At 36.1% G+C, this 17,700-nt stretch overlaps 1 protein-coding gene and 1 long non-coding RNA gene across 2 annotated transcripts; one reads left to right on the top strand and one right to left on the bottom strand.

The window, feature by feature from the left end:
* Positions 1-859: 859 nt before the first annotated feature.
* On the top strand, positions 860-6,752 carry LOC126868825 (RNA polymerase-associated protein CTR9 homolog). Its single transcript, XM_050624729.1, has 14 exons — positions 860-989; positions 1,452-1,550; positions 1,643-1,882; positions 1,955-2,527; positions 2,602-2,721; positions 2,811-3,121; positions 3,194-3,719; positions 3,797-3,991; positions 4,067-4,183; positions 4,270-4,580; positions 4,653-4,990; positions 5,077-5,254; positions 5,740-6,429; positions 6,523-6,752. The coding sequence occupies exons 1-14, from the start codon at positions 948-950 to the stop codon at positions 6,617-6,619; spliced, it is 3,837 nt and encodes a 1,278-aa protein (XP_050480686.1). The 5' UTR covers positions 860-947; the 3' UTR covers positions 6,620-6,752.
* Positions 6,753-13,568: 6,816 nt separating this feature from the next.
* On the bottom strand, positions 13,569-14,298 carry LOC126868782 (uncharacterized). Its single transcript, XR_007690755.1, has 3 exons — positions 14,135-14,298; positions 13,758-14,043; positions 13,569-13,655 (listed from the first exon to the last, which is right to left on the bottom strand). It is a non-coding gene; the product is annotated as an uncharacterized LOC126868782 (long non-coding RNA).
* Between the last annotated feature and the right edge of the window lie 3,402 nt (positions 14,299-17,700).

The following is a 17,700-nucleotide window of genomic DNA, read 5'->3' as shown; positions in this document are numbered from 1 at the left end:
ATAAATTAATAAATTAAATTAATAAATTAAAGTAATAAATAAACAAAAAATTCTTTCTTCCCCTTTTCTTTCCCCCTTTACTTTCACCCTTTTCTTCCCCCTCCTGTATTCTTCATACTTATTATCTAATATTAATGTTAATCTTTGTTGTTGTGTATATTTTTTTTAAATAAATTAATAAATTAAATTAATAAATTAAAGTAATAAATAAACAAAAAATTCTTTCTTCCCCTTTTCTTTCCCCCTTTACTTCCGCCCTTTTCTTCCCCCTCCTGTATTCTTCATACTTATTATCTAATATTAATGTTAATCTTTGTTGTTGTGTATATTTTTTTTAAATAAATTAATAAATTAAATTAATAAATTAAAGTAATAAATAAACAAAAAATTCTTTCTTCCCCTTTTCTTTCCCCCTTTACTTCCGCCCTTTTCTTCCCCCTCCTGTATTCTTCATACTTATTATCTAATATTAATGTTAATCTTTGTTGTTGTGTATATTTTTTTTAAATAAATTAATAAATTAAATTAATAAATTAAAGTAATAAATAAACAAAAAATTCTTTCTTCTCCTTTTCTTTCCCCCTTTACTTCCGCCCTTTTCTTCCCCCTCCTGTATTCTTCATACTTAATATCTAATATTAATGTTAATCTTTGTTGTTGTGTACATTTTTTTTTAAATAAATTAATAAATTAAATTAATAAATTAAATTAATAAATTAAATTAATAAATTAAATTAATAAATAAACAAAAAATTAATATTATATATTCTAATATTAATGTTCTACTTTAAAATGGCGGCGAATCTTTGTCCGGCGCGACATCTATCGACTGTACGTTCATACTCCGACTGTACTCCGCTGCAGTTAGTGGCTGGACACTGAACTGAGAGGTTGGGTAGTGAACTTAGTGGTTGGATAGTGAATTTAGTGGTTGGATACTGAACGTAATGGCGGGTTCCATAGAGATTCCACTTCGTGATACAGATGAGGTAAATGTTTTTGCTTTAACATTGAATTTTATCATTTGCAAAGTATTGAAAGTAAGCTAAACCATCCCTGTTATACATCATTGACATGTAATTCAAAATTCTTTAAAAACCCGTGATATGTAGACACGTTTGTGTAGTTAATCCCTGCAAGCGTTGTTTGCGGAATATATACATCGTACAAACAATCGCTCTTAAATATCTTGAAATTTGTCCTCGATATGAAATATAAATTACTATTGTTTCATATTTGTTTTGATCGCATAATTTTGGACTAATTTTTTGATCTTATTTTGTTCATATTGTTTCCAATATGTTTTTCCATTTGTGTCATGTACAGTAAAATGTTAAACATTAGACATTTGCTAATTGAAATTGAATTTTTTATCCACTTTTTGTCTACTTAAATCCCTCACCATATCTCTCTGATTAATTTTTTTAATATATTAAATTACATTCTATTAGGTAATTGAGCTGTACCTAGATCAATTACCAGAAGGAGACGAGGTTCTTGGTATTTTACGTCAAGAACACGCACAACTTAATATTTGGGTCAATTTAGCTGTAAGTCAACTTACTTACTTATAATTAAAACTCTGGATAATAGATATAATAGAAAAGCTACAAGACATTAAACATATTGTATTTCATTGTAGCTTGAATATTACAAACAACATAAAATCGAGGATTTCATTAAAATACTTGAATCTTCTCGGATTGATGCTAATATTGATTACCGTGACTATGAAAAAGATCAAATGCGTGCGTTGGATATGTTGGCTGCATATTATGTGCAGGAAGCCAACAGAGAAAAGAATAAAGACAAAAAGAGAGATTTATTTACAAAAGCTACCCTATTATATACAACTGCAGATAAGATTATTATGTATGACCAGGTATATATCATTTCTAGTATCTAATTTGGAAATATTTGTGTCTTATTTATATAATACTTCTTTGTGTTACAGAATCATTTACTTGGCAGAGCTTATTTCTGCCTCCTGGAAGGGGATAAGATGGATCAGGCTGATGCCCAATTTAATTTTGTACTAAATCAGTCTCCAAATAATATTCCTTCCCTACTAGGAAAGGCATGCATAGCATTTAACAAAAAAGATTATAGAGGTGCGCTTGCCTTTTATAAAAAGGCATTGAGAACGAATCCAAATTGTCCAGCTGCTGTGAGATTGGGGATGGGGCATTGTTTTATGAAATTAAATAACCAGGAAAAAGCACGTTTAGCATTTGAAAGAGCTTTACAGTTAGATGGCCAATGTGTTGGAGCATTAGTTGGGCTTTCAGTATTGAAACTGAATCAACAACAGCCTGATAGTATCAGAACTGGTGTTCAAATGTTATCTAAAGCTTATACCATTGATTCGACTAATCCCATGGTGTTGAATCATTTGGCAAATCATTTTTTCTTTAAAAAGGACTATAACAAAGTACAGCACTTAGCCCTCCATGCATTTCACAATACAGAGAACGAGGCTATGCGTGCAGAGAGTTGCTATCAATTAGCCAGAGCATTTCATGTTCAAGTAAGTGTACGATATAAGTAAGTCTACATATATACATACTCAAAATTTTGGAAAATAATTAATAACTATTTCAGGGTGACTATGACCAAGCGTTCCAATATTACTATCAGGCAACACAATTTGCACCTGCAGTTTTTGTATTACCACACTTTGGCTTAGGTCAAATGTATGTTTATCGTGGTGATGCAGAAAATGTAAGCATAACATGTTATATATATTATTATATACTATATATGATAGGGTAAAACTAATAAATTTTACATACACTGTTTTTAAATCACAGGCAGCACAATGTTTCGAAAAAGTGTTGAAAGCTCAGCCAGGTAATTATGAAACAATGAAAATTCTGGGATCTCTGTACGCAAACTCAAGTTCTCAATCGAAACGCGATATTGCTAAAAACCATCTTCGTAAAGTAACTGAACAATTTCCGGATGATGTTGAAGCATGGATTGAATTGGCTCAAATATTGGAGCAAAGTGACCTTAATGCAGCCTTAAATGCATATGGTACAGCAACCAGAATTTTAAAAGAGAAAGTCCAGGCAGATATACCACCAGAAATTCTAAATAATGTTGGTGCTCTACATTATAGGTATGTTTCATATTTCCTTATATTAATTTATTTTATCTGCTATTAAGACTAAAACTTATTACTTTATCATAGACTTGGAAACTTGGAAGAAGCTAGGAAAAATTTGGAGGAATCTTTAGCGCGTTCTAAAGCTGATGCCTTACACGATTCTGTATACTATAACTCAATTGCAGTTACGACAACATATAATTTGGCTCGTTTGAACGAAGCTTTATGTATATTTGATAAAGCGGAAAAATTATACAAAGCCATTTTAAAGAAACATCCAAACTATGTAGATTGTTATTTACGACTTGGCTGTATGGCTCGAGATAAAGGACAAATTTATGAAGCGTCTGATTGGTTTAAGGATGCTTTAAGCATAAATAACGAGCACCCAGATGCATGGTCTCTTTTGGGTAACTTACATTTGGTTAAAATGCAATGGGGTCCTGGCCAGAAGAAATTCGAAAGAATTTTAAAAAATCCAGCCACAAGTACCGATGCCTATTCTTTGATTGCTTTGGGTAACATTTGGTTGCAAACATTGCATCAAAGTGGAAAAGATAAAGATCGAGAGAAGCGACATCAAGACAGAGCATTGGCTATGTATAAACAGGTATGATACTAAAAAATAATAAATCTTATTCATATATACATATATACATATACATATATACATATTGAAATTCATAGGTTTTGCGAAACGATCCTAAAAATATTTGGGCTGCAAATGGAATAGGAGCTGTACTAGCGCATAAAGGTTGTGTAAATGAAGCTAGAGATATTTTTGCTCAAGTTCGAGAAGCAACAGCAGAATTTTGCGATGTATGGTTGAATATTGCGCACATTTATGTAGAGCAAAAACAATTCGTTAGCGCTATCCAAATGGTAACTTTCCGTTTTGTATGTAATACGATATGATAATGTTTTGGCAACTATTTTATAAAATATATCTTTTTACAGTATGAAAACTGCCTTCGAAAGTTCTATAAATATCATCACGTCGAAGTTTTGCAATATCTTGGAAGAGCTTACTTTAAAGCTGGTAAATTAAGAGAAGCAAAATTGACATTATTAAAGGTGAGCCAGAAACATTGTGTTATGCTCTGATATCGTTAATATTGATTAAAGAAGAATAACTAATCAATTTCATTATATCAATTTAGGCAAGAAGAGTAGCTCCACAGGACACTGTTTTGTTATACAATATTGCACTTGTCCTTCAACGTCTAGCAACACAAATTTTGAAGGATGAGAAGTCCACCTTAACGACAGTACTCCAGGCAGTTCACGAATTGGGACTCTCACATAAATACTTCCAATATTTATCAACGCATGGAGATAAAATGGGGCAACTTGCAGAAGCAGAAACAAGGAGGTGTCAAGATCTTTTATCGCAAGCACAATATCATGTTGCCAGAGCTAGACGATTGGACGAAGAAGAAAAAATGCTTAGAAGAAAACAAGAAGAAGAAAGGTAATTATATAAACATAATTAGCATATGTAATACATCAAACACCATAATAATGATCTTATATTAATGTATAGACAAGCATTTAAAATGCGACAAACGGAAGAACAACGGAAACTTGAGGAAATGCGACGACAAAAAGAAGAGGAAATGTTACAGAAACGTCAAGAGTACGTTGAAAAGACAAAGAACGCTTTGGTATTCGGCGAAATGCCTTCAGAAAAACCTGGAAGGAAAGGAAAAAGAGTACGCACTGATCAATACGTTAGTGACAGTGGTGGTTCTGGAAGAGAGGAAGGTCGGGAGGAAGCACCTAGAGAAAGGAAACGCAGAAAAAAAACAAGTGGTGAACGTAAAGAAAAAAGGGGCAAGGGTAGAGGAAAGCGCAAGAGAGAAATGCGGAGTGGAGAAAGTGGTAAGATAATATTTCATGATCTTCGATTATACGTGTCATTAATCTGCGTTTTTCAAAAAATATATATTTTATTTCGCAATATTCAGGTTCAGAAAGTGATCGACTCAAGCGTGGAAAACGTCGAAGAAAAGGGATTATTAAGAAAGACAGAGCATTTCGGAAAAGTACAGCTGAGACTGCAAAAGGAAAGATGCCTTTATCAAAGGAAACTATATCGACGAGCGAATCTGATAGCGATTCAGGAGGTCTTAAAATTGCAAGCGGGTAAGGATCATTCATTTTATGAGAATAAGGTGGTTTATTATACGGGTTGGTTGGTTTATTATGTGAGTGATAAAATTGTAATAGTTAGAGTATATTAAAATCACCTTAAGTACAAGTACAGAGATAGTGTATGCCGATCGTTATCGTCGCTCACTCAATGCTACTGTTCAACTCGACGCTCGTTATTCGACTCTGTATGACTCGCTATAATAATTCGCTATACTGATTCGCTATACTGGTTCGTTATACTAATCGTCCTAAAGAGCATGTTTGTCTATTTGTATCGATCGGTAATATTACAAAAAGTTTAAATGTAACTCTGGTTAACGATTACAAATAACGACGATAATATTTTGTCCGGAGTTCACTTACCTTTGAAACTAGCCAATCAAAATAACGTTGACTCATGTGCCGTTACAAAAATATAATATACTGAGGTGTGTAATAAATAAATAAATTAATGGTGTCGTTAATTTGTTTTTCAGTGGTGAAAGCGGCAACGAAGGTCGCGGACGCGGAAATAGACGAATTATGTCTGACTCAGGAGGATCCCGTGCATCGAGTTCTAGGTCTCATTCCACATCGAAATCTAAAAGCCGTTCTAGAAGTAGTTCACGATCGCGATCACGATCACAATCAGGATTTCAATCTCGATCCGTATCTCGTTCACAGTCTAGATCTCGTTCAGGTTCTAAGTCGAGAAGTCAATCGCGGTCGAAAAGTCCGTCGAGATCCGTTTCAGCAAAAAGTGGTTCACGCTCGAGATCAAGATCAGGGTCGCGGAAGAGTCAATCGCGATCAAGATCGCGTAGTGGTTCGAGGAAAAGTGGATCGCAGCCAAGATCAAGGTCGGGTTCTGCAGCTAGTGCACGATCAAGATCGGGTTCTGCAGCTAGCGCACGATCGAGATCAGGCTCTGCACGTAGTGCACGTTCGAGATCGGGATCTGCAGCTAGTGCACGATCGAGATCAAGGTCCCCTAGTGGTTCCAGAAAAGCAGCTTCGCGATCAAGGTCAAGATCAAGATCAGGATCAAGGAGTGGCTCACAGTCGGAGGGGCGTGTATCAAGAAGCAGAAGCCGATCAAAATCTAAATCTGTGTCAAGATCTAGATCGCGTTCCGGCTCACGGTCGAAGAGTGGCTCTCGAAGTCGCAGCCCTAGTGGATCGGCAAGGTAAATAACAAAAACATCAAAATGCACTTACCGAAACGAAATACAGCTTCCATGATACCGTAATGGCCACATATTGCGATTATTTTATTCCAGATCTGCCACTCCAGAGTCGAGAAAATCAGTTTCGGGCAGTGACGTTGGTTCCCGCCATTCGAGTACAGATCGAGGAGGTGGCAGCGAAAGCGAATAAACTCAACACGCATATAATAACATCACTAGCGCGCAGAAAATCCAACCTTGGATTATGTACTTTTTGTAAGAGCCAAATTTATATAAATGAAATATATATAACTTTCGCGTATATTAATACGCGTTTGAAAGAACCGTTCGAATTGAAACAGAATTGTTACGCTAAGATGGAGCGCGGCAACTGGCAATCGTTCGAGCTTACGAGTAACTTCGATTTATCGTTTATCGAAGCACAGTTTCGAGATAACTAAACGATCTCTAGATGGAGCGACTTCAGTGTTTCGGACGTAATATTTCGGACAATTGAATATTTGTTTTATGTTAGCGGGTTATAAAAACACTCCGTAGTTTCAGTCGAAACCGTGTGTTTATGTTCTTCACATTATATTAACGAAGTATTACTTTACGATGCAAGGTAATTTTATGTAAAATTATTACGATTTCGTATTTCATCTAGTTCAATGTATAAACCGTTTTGCTTTCTGATTAGTTATCTGTTGATACTTTTTATGATAAACAAATAGTTTTAGTTGTTATTGTACACTCACATTGTCTAATATAAAAGAAGATATATTAGGGTTGTGTTAATAACCAACATATTGTTTTATATAAAAAATTATAAATAAAATATTATAAAAACAAAGTGACGTTTTCAGTATGTTTCCCTGAAATGTATTACACGATTAAAGTATTTTATATATGAACGATTAAAGTTTTGTAGAGGTTAATAACATTGGTGCCATTTCATATGTCATTACGTTGTCATTACATATTACGTTCAACAGTTAATCAACTTAACAACGTATTTATAATGCTTTTTAATTCAATTTTTTCTATTAGACGTTCATTTAGATCGTCTGATAGAGCATTATATGTAATATTTTTTATTCTAAATGTTTTAGAAAAGAATTTTCTTTCTTTACGAAGTCGCACTTTTTTTATTCTTTTACACTCTTGGCGCCCTTTTCGTGAAGGTCAATTTTTTCCACTGTAATACAATTTTTCAATCGATTCTTTTCAACTATTTTCATCAAGTATGTATGTTGCAACGTTATTGCTTTTTTTTCAAACTATATTAAGAGTATGTCATTACATGAGGATGAACACAAATGTTTATCACTCCCACACGAGCGTTATCGATTTGTAATCTATAGCTACAGAACAAGCAAAAAATTACGACAAGGTATAAGTAAACCTTCGGGTGAGAGGATAAGAATAACGTTTAAACATAGATATTACCGCAATGGTTTAAAATTGTTTAGGATTAATACCATTCGCATTCAACGGCGAGATCAAGAAAAAAACAAACACCGATCGAATCAATCATCGCAGGTTTGATGCGAATATTCGTACGATTAGTCATCGATCGATTCGTATCACTTTAATGATAAAGTACCATTGAATTGCTCTGTTCTACTGTTTAATTCTTCGAACACTGCCGTACAAGAAACGTTCCGGGAAAACTATCATACTTGAAAAATTGGTATGTTATGAAATACCACCTTCAATATCGCTAGAGCGTATCGTCCTAGTATATTTAGTATGCTACTACTATATTTAAGCCTTTAAGTATACATAAATCATAAAATACACCTTGTACACATATATTATATGAATAAGAAAAATCCTGAGCCAGTTTGCGTAAAAAGCAAAAGAGTAAATAGCAAAGGAAACTACGCTGATAGAAGGATAGAGATATCGGTTTTATCCGAGTTACGAAGATTCTGAGTGCTGGAAGCGTTTACTTTTTCGATTCAACTCCTTAGAGTGTGCATATATCTAACTGCTCTTCCTGTTTGATTATCAAATCCTTCTCTATCGTCGCATTTCTCGATCCACATTTTCATATAAAAGCATAGAAAAGAAGTCCACGTGTAATTTTTATTCTTCGTGAAGTTGTTTCTAATACATTGCAATAAACGTAAGTTTTAATTAGCCTTCGTGAATTTTCACACAGCTACTTAGAAGGTATAGCGGATATTCGAGAATTACTTGCCTCCTTGGCGAGTTGCGAACTTCCGAAATTATTTACAATCCCCCGAGTTCCTCGAAGCTGGTTTAATAGAATAGTTTCGCGACTGAGTTTTGATTAACCTCCTATTTGCATATTCGTCGTTCTACTTGTTAATAGCGTTTTTATGTAAAACTCCTACAAACGCAATATGTTCTCTGACCGACTATTTTCGGCTTAAAATAAATTCAGTTTCTCGAGTTATAAGTTGAGCGATCTTTCTAATTTTTATTTATACGAAATAGGACCAAACAATAAAGATAACTATTTTCTGCAACAAGTGCATGGTTTATATATATAACAACAAATTAACCTGACTCTACAGCATCAAATTTTTTCTTCCTCCTTGACGTTTCGAAAGTATACTACCAATTGAACAACAGACGCAAAAATATAGGGGTTCGTCATCCATCAACAAACAGTATAATATTGTCTGGAAATCAAGAACTAGGTATAATTTTAAAATTAACGATACTAGTTTCTTTTATCCATCAGATACACATGTTGGCATCAATGCAAATTTTTCATCGATGGCTAGGTTTAGTCTCGCAACAAATTACCTCCAATCTGGATTGCATAAATCTTTTCCATCAATCACATCCCGACAATTTATCAAATACTTGGGCAGAGATTATCGGTAATTCTTGCCACGTTGTCGCTGCGTCCTTTTAATCCTTTTTTCCCCTTCCGAAAATGTAATTAAATTTTTTTTATTTTAAATCTTTCACAGGATAGGAAAAATAACTGAAACATTTTTGTCAGTGCAATTAGTTTCGTCCATTATTCACGAATCACCTCATTATATCCTTATGATAACAATGAATTCACAAAATCTAAGGAACCTTCCGCATGTTTCAAGTCGGCTTTCTCGCCTTAAAAAGATGCAGAGTGCAATATTTCTTCAGTCCGAGAAAAATTGAGTGCTATGGCGGTACCAGTGACCCACTTATAAATCAAAAAATCTTGAAATATGTGCATCTTCCTCGATGATCCACCGTATCGGTATTGCTTCTCGTGTCAGAATAAATCAACATGCACTTTATAACCTTCCCATTCTTTTTTCTTTTTCGCGATAAAATACCTGCAAAAAGATTCGTGGACTAAATATGAACACTCTTGAAAATTTTATGGTGACGTTTATAAGAGCCAAGCGTAGAGGTTTCCAATGCCGTGAGTTTAATTAGTTCCATAAACTAAATCCGTGAGACTAAACACATGCATAGGCGGCTTGAAAGCCTCGTTTGTGTGTCATTGTCTCGAAAGTTGAATAGCCATTTTTTATGTTTGTATCCTGTATTAGCGGTTTCTGGCCTTGAGACAGGAATTAATACGCACAACCATTATTAAATCGTTCTTTGCTATAAATCATAAAGGTTCCGAGAACGCGATTGATGTTCCACGTTACGTACGAATAGAATATGAAAACCCCACTGTGGCAAAGTGTATATAATTCTTAGATCGAATTGTGGCAACGTACAGAGGAAACATACGAAGGTCATGGAGCAAACTGATATTCAGCATGTTTCTGTTGAAAAGGAAGATTTCGAAGACTGAGAAGAATTTCTTTCCAGAAGTGGCTGTAGAAAAGTTTGAGATCAAAAGCGGTCGGTGATTTCCTTTCCGCTTGAGAGCCAGGTCGAAGTTGCGCGCAATATGAATTTAATTCAACAAGAATCAAACGTACGTAGAATTGAAAATGAAATCGTGAAAATAATAAGACTTAAATTGCAGCTCCAAGTACACGAACAATTGAGATTCTGTTTACCCGGAAGGCCATAGAACACGTTTTATTGCGACGTTCACCAACATTCAGAGACGGACCGAGACACAAGATTCTTTCCTCGCTTCCGACTGTGACAATTCGAAATTAATTATAACGTTATTCTCTCATCGTACTAACTTTGCTAGCTTCTATGCTAACCTTGAATTCATTTTTCGACGTCGTTCTTCGGTAAACGTCTAATTACTGATATCTACTTATTCCATAACTTTGCTCACTTCGAACCTTGAACTACCGCTCGCCTGATGTTACTTAACGAACTGCGATAAGCGAAACATTTAATTGCCATCTAAGCGAACATCTTATTTGCCATCCTCCACTTCAATTTGTCAAATGAATCCCTCTGTTCAGTTTATATCGCTAAAATGTTTCCTAGAAATTTACACGACTTAAAGCTCACTCTCGTAATCTGCCTCTAATAATGTCTAGCTAATTTCCAACTTTTTAAAAACGATCAAATTAACCTGATGAGAGGTATTAACGAATTTCATCCGCTTAAAGCGATATAAAAATAATAGTGCCAAATCAAAGGACTGGATTTATTTCGTAGACGTGTATCCTTGCACTATGTAACGATCACATATTTCGTTCATAAAAGATATAATATTATCCATAAGAGGAATGGATGAATTTGCCAGCTATGTGTCAACCACAAGAATGCTGCTATACTCATCGCATCGTACAAGGCTGCAATTACAAGTTCGTATACAAACCAGTTGGCTGTCTTGTTCGCATAATCCATGCTGTCGAGCGTGTATTCAATGGAGACATATACAGAAATCCCGATGGCGAAACAGTAAGCTTTACGTAATTGGTACCATTTACTTGAAAATGATTCCGATTATAATACATAGCTGTTCATTTACTGGAAATTTGCCTGCTTCTTCCACGAATAAGGTTCCGAATATGACTTGGAAAGGACAAGATATTTCGAAGTATTTGGAAAATAAAGATTTCCTTTAAAAGATTATAGTTTCCAAAGATGTGAAATAAAAAGCATTATAAGCAGCGAACACATGGTTCTAGGCGTCGCTCACAGTAGCACAGCCCATTATTGATCAGACGGCGTTGAAGAGAAGCTGTAGGACCGCTTAATTCAATTTTAATATTTTACACGAATTGTTTTTCAGCCAATTCGAACCGAGCTAATAACAAACTTAATTTAAATTATTCTGTAGAATAACTGAACATAACATTTTTTAGAATAACTGAAGCACAGCAGTTATGACATTACATGCCCAACATTCTTCCTTTATTATTTCAATTTTTCATTCCTGAACATCGGTGTAAGGTTCCTGGAAAGATTTTCATTGTATTAGCGGAATTCACATTGCTTCCAAGAATATTCTCTTTGAATCCTCGTAATATCAAATACTATTGTAGAACAGCAGTAGCTGCTACGTTATGTCAAACACGATGCATTTGGCTCTGGATAAAAGTTGCAATAAAATGACGTACGAACCGCTATTTTCATTCGTCGATGGCGACATAGGCGTTCACATTGCCACCAGGCTGGTATCAGAGCAAGTGTATTAGAACATAGAATAGCGTTATCGTTCGTAATGATAAAGGCCATTATTCGTCGGACAAAGTGAAACGTTCTATTACATGTCCTACATGGGATACTCGATTGTCGGTGAAATATTATTGGGTCGCTAGATCAATCGTAAGCTATTGACGTTTCTGTATTAATACACGCAAAATACCTTACAGTTCCAGTTGAATACAGGGCAACGTGCAACTATGAATACTAATCTTAATTACTGTTGAATTGTGTCTGGGATCAAACATTGACACGTGTCGTTATTTCAATAGACGAAATTTGGCATTCGACCAATTCTCTTAACTGTTAAGTACATACTGTTTTACATTCTCCTGCATGCAATGCAATTGACAGGTTTCGATCGTTTCCAACGTTAAAAAGTATAACCGTTTCATGTTCGGAAAATTTTTATTTTACTTCGTATAAAATTTTCAACTTCCTTCGAATTCTGCCAAACTCTAATTTTAAGTCATTTGAAATTAATTGCCGCTCCAAATGCAGTGATCCATAAAATACAAGGATCGTCGACAGAAATTCACCACCCGTAAAAACAAGAAAGGTCATAGACCGGAAGTTCTAACCTAATGATCGATGGAGTCGGAGCGGCGATTTCATCTGAAGATCTTAAGGGTCAGTGACCCTTGTATGTACTCATCGAAAGGTTTAAGGTTACCGCAAATATTCGTTCGATTTAGAAACGAGCGATAGAAGGAACTGCCTAAATTTCTTCTTTTGCCTCACAACAGCGAACGTATCTGACTATCATTCTGACCCAATTTGATCTTACCATTTTACTGACGGATAGGTAAAAAAGTCATTACTCCAGTTACAATATCGTTGTTAGGTGGATCGAGAAAATAACTGCAGGCATAAGACTTGATGAAAGGACTCAACGGGAATCGCGTTCACCGTTCGATGAATCGATGTTTTCTCATAAAATACTTCGGTTAAGGCCATACCATATAATGAAGAAATTTTTCTGAATTCTTTCTACCAACCATTTCAACATTCGTGGTGGTTATTTTAACGAAAGGGAAAGAATATCGACGGTTAAACGGGCTTGATTAAAATTTCGAGTAATATGGTGCCTTCAAGCGCGGAAGGAAGGATTATCCTATCCGGCGCCTAAGTTGCTTTATGAAAGTTTTTCCTTCGGTTAACTAAATTTATGAAGCTGAAAGACGTATCCAAACTTTCCCTGAAAAAATTGCCGCGTAGTAAATTTTCGTAAATCATCTGCTATTTACGTATTGCAGATTTTTTCGTACTTTAAGTATAATAAAGTTGACGTATGAAGAATCAATATGCTCAGATGTATACCTGCTAGAGTCGATGTAATTTCATCGAACAGAAAATCTATTGGTAGAGCTGTTCCCTCCGAGAAGTAATTGTTCAATTTGAAATAACCCGATTTTGAATTTATATAGCGTTAGTCGTTGAATATTTTGCTTATAACGAAGGTGAAAAATTATCATTAAGTCGCTCGTTTATTTATAAGAATAATGTATGTCGGAGATGAAAGGACACCGGAGCCTTCCCTCTGGAACTTCGGGAAAATCCGTAAAATTGTAATTAAAGCTTACAGTCGTAATTGCCGTCATCCTGCCCAATTGTATTTGTTTGCGGTTTGTGATAATAAACTTGGGCTCAAGGCGACCATCAGTCGCCGAACGTAGCCGCGGTCAACGGGACGGGCGCTTCGCCTAACAAAGGTGTGGAATTATAGTATGACCCTCATTAAAAGAAATACCAATAGAGGTATTTGACAGTAAAACATTCCAACGGTTCCTTCGGACAATGAATACCTGATGTTGAGGCACGTGCACAGCACAAGTCCAGTTAGCCCGAGGACCCGCTATAAAACCTGGGTTGTTCCGGCAATTAAGATTTTTCAAACGGACAGACAGTCTTTGTCCCAAACTGACCAATTGACAGCGACGTCAATTTCCCTTACTTTCGGAACGAGGGCTATACCCGACGGATCCGATGATCTCGTGGCCTTAGATACACCCCATCATAGTTTTCCTCTGTGGCATCATTGGGACGAAAATTCGTTCTTTCTTGAGATCCCACCGACGAAGGGAGCAGCGCCTGACGATCAGTTAGTTTGAGTTAGAGCAAGTATATTTTTCATCCCGTTGACCGTGGATTCGTCATCGAACCTAAGACCAACGTCACTAACATCGCAAGTGCCCAACCACCGCTGTTGATTGTCGAATCGATAGTGTCCATACTCGTAGCATCAGGCCGTATCTTCGTTATCACACAACGATGGCCAACTCCAAGGGAGGTCTATCAAACGCCCACAACCCTGTTCCTGACTCTTCTCCCACATGTATTTTTGCGAGTTAAATTTGAGGCAGAAAGTTTAACATCTCGTGGTCCTATTACGAATAAAGTCCTTTCAGGTGGAAAACGTTATGAAGGAATTAACGTTATTCGATCGATGTTTGCAGTTGCCAGTACGTGCGTTTCCAACGCGACGCGCAACGTTTCGAAAGAAATGCTCATTCGCGTTGCAAACAAATAGAACTCGTCGATTTTTATATTTTCGTTTACGGCTAACTGCTGTTACGGATGAACAACGATTAAACGAAAAAGAGAGAGAGAGAAATCAACAAGGGAATTGCACATTAATTAACAACCAATACATATCCAGGAAATTGGTATTGCGCAGCTTTAAATTAAGCAAGCCTGTTTAATTTTTTAACTATTTCGGAACGTCTGTTCGTCATTAAACTAACTTCGAGAGTACGCTGCACTTTTTCCATTCGATTTGGAACTTAATTCGTCCTAAAATAATACGTTTTTAAAGAGTAAGATAGATAAAATGCTTCTACAGATTCGAAGTGGCGGCTAATCTCTTCTTGGAGCAGTAGAGCGAGGAATAAAGAAACGAATTAAAAGATAGTGCCTACGTCGTCGACCCTGTACGATCGATCAGAATTCTGTCCTTTCGCTTTGGACTGAGAACGGAAGCTGACCGCAGACAGATTGCTGGCTGTACCAAAAGAATAAAAGAAAAAAAAATCTGGCTGTCAGTACACGAGAATTCCATTTTCCACTTTATTCTTTTCACTGTTCCTGGTATTAATGAATAATTTAAACACTGCGGTAACACTGATTTTTACGTCCCAATCTTACGACTATCCGGAATCTTGTAACTTTATTTCCGCAGTCGCCCAGCGATTTCATATCACTGCTAAAAATGAAAAATCTTCTCCCTCGGCTTATCTCCGTGTTCTCCAGGATACATATGTATTTATCAGAGCGACGTCGAGGAAACGCGAGCGATATTATGGAAATATTACTTTATACGCTTTATGCGTTTCTGTACCCATCTACAAAGTAAGTATATTCATAAGGTATGCACGTGCAGAGTCAAGGTAGTCATCAAGTTTGAAAACAATTGAAGGGGCAAATTCATTCTGCCTGAAACTATGCTCTCCCCTTTAAATCCAATACACTCGCGTTCTCGTTCTTATCTTCTATACACCATACGATGGTATATGTAAGAATGGGATGTCCCGAAGGTGAGAGCGCTCCTCTATCTCGAAACAGATATTTCTACAATTTTCGTAGCATACATTCCCTACGTGCGAGGGTAATTCGAGCGTATAACGTCGCCTGAATTTCCTGCTCCGACAAACAGCTTAAATGGGATCATGTCCGACATATCCGTCGGAGAACGATCATGTACCGGAAGACAGAAAGAAACTGCATATTTCACATTTCGGTTAAATTAATTCGTGAATCCAGGAACGTGCAAGTAAAAGGTTCTTCTTGGAAAACGAAGTAACGGCGGAAAATTATTCATATAATCGTCGTTAACATTTTTTCGATCAAAATGTTCGAAATAAAGGCACGACAGGTCTGCATAGAATTTTCCATCGATTCCCAAGGGATGACAGCTTGGAATTTTTGAATAAACTTTCCAAATAACATTTGCATCGAAAAGCGAAGTGGAAGCGATCTGTGCGATGTCAGCAGAATCGGTTTCACGACCGACCGAAAGAATGCGTGGAAAATAGGTCGGAGGAATATCTTTTATTCTCTAAGGGGCGTCAAGTGTGTTGGCCCCATGATAAGATGGTCGTCACAGTAGTTCGCGAGTCACCTTCTTTCAAATATTCACGACATTTCGAGATCGGTCCGCTCGTTCTTGACATCTCGTTTCTTAGAAACAATCGTGTTTCCTTGTTGGTTACTCGTGACGGGGTAACGGTCGAAATTTATCAGGTGAATAATTCCGAATCCTTTGTATATTTTTTCGATAATTGCTCATTTTATTATATCTATCAGTGAGCAAAAATAAATTGAAAAATTATCACGCGACGTATTCGCGCGCGATATTATTCATTTACACGGAATTAGCTTGCTATTGTACGCATTTGCAAGGCAAATAACCGGAACAAATACATTCAAATCTTCATTTTCATAGGTACTTTTTCAAAAACGTCATCCTTTAATCCTATTGCGGTGTACCGAGACTTAATCAAAGTGAAACAGAAAAGAGTAGATTCGAAGATGGTGACAGACGAATGGACAGCCTTTGCATCAAGGTTGAATGGAAGGTATAACAAAGTGACCGCTAATGGAAGAAGCATTTTAAGAGAATGGAAAAAAACGATACTAATAGTATCCTCGATTCGACATCTATGGAGAAGCGCATACCTTTCAAGGGGTAATAATACAAAGAATGTAGTGTACCACCGAGGAAGTGACTTTTTTTTTATAAAGATAAGCACGGAGCTATTAAAAGGGTTAATGAAGGGCGCAGGAAATTTGATTTATCTGCCGTTAATAGGCTAGATGATATTTATTCTTTAAAAAGGGGAACGATTGACGATAAAAATAACGACAACGACAACTTGTCGAACGGGATCGAATCGATTCTTCTAAGAAGTTCATTAATACAGTTTGTAAGTTGATTGTCTGTCCGTGTTGGGTGGAATTTAATTCCAAAGCTCATTTTCATGGCAAATATCTTGCCGGCAGGCAGTACTGTTTTGATTGAAATCGAAATTCGATTCCGAAGAGAATGAAACTTGTTTAGTGGCGTAATAAACGATTCATTCTTTTACGTCATCCTTCGCACATCCCATTCCATTAACTGCAATATAGTAATTTAAATCTAAAGAGACTTTGACAAACGTGATTGTCAGTCGATCCAAGGGAATATATTTGCTATCTTCGGTAACGGGAAATATTTACAAAAAGGATCCCGATCAGACTCCGTTCGACGTGGTAAATCGTTCAATCACTGATTCCAAACTTCTCACCATCGTTTTACGAATTCTGGAGCGATGATGATAACCTTGAAAAAATCTGAATTTCGTTCCATACATAAAAGAATCATGCGCTATCTATCTAACAATAAGATTATACTTATACGTCTGTTCAAGTATCTTGGGACAGTCTCAAGGTATTTTGAGATTTACACGATAAAGAAAGTACGCGCTACTAATGTCTTAATAATTTCGTTGAAAAATGAATGTATTAGGTTTAGACGAAAAGTGTCTTTCTTTCACAGACGTGTTTTTTACAACTGTGCACCTTCATACAAACGTAAAACCAAGTCCGTGAAATGTCGTGGTGTTTATCTCAACAGAACAAAATGGATCGTACGTAATTCGATAAAGTAATATAAAACAAAAAACGGTATGCGTCTATTATTTCCTCATAAAACGAAAGAAACTTTTCGGACAACCTAATAATTTAAAATTCACAATCTACGACAAATACCAA

Source organism: Bombus huntii, chromosome 8 (assembly GCF_024542735.1).
Source record: "Bombus huntii isolate Logan2020A chromosome 8, iyBomHunt1.1, whole genome shotgun sequence".
NCBI lineage: Eukaryota > Metazoa > Arthropoda > Insecta > Hymenoptera > Apidae > Bombus > Bombus huntii.
The sequence above is the reverse complement of the archived record's forward strand: the minus strand, read 5'-3'. Positions and strand labels throughout refer to the sequence as shown.

What these genes read in the sequence shown, in the direction of transcription:
- LOC126868825 (XM_050624729.1), top strand. Translation starts at nt 948, where the DNA reads ATGGCGGGTTCCATAGAGATTCCACTTCGTGATACAGATGAG. An exon ending in AGAAAACAAGAAGAAGAAAG is followed by an intron (nt 4,581 to 4,652) that starts GTAATTATATAA and finishes ATTAATGTATAG; the next exon opens with ACAAGCATTTAAAATGCGAC. An exon ending in AGCCCTAGTGGATCGGCAAG is followed by an intron (nt 6,430 to 6,522) that starts GTAAATAACAAA and finishes ATTTTATTCCAG; the next exon opens with ATCTGCCACTCCAGAGTCGA.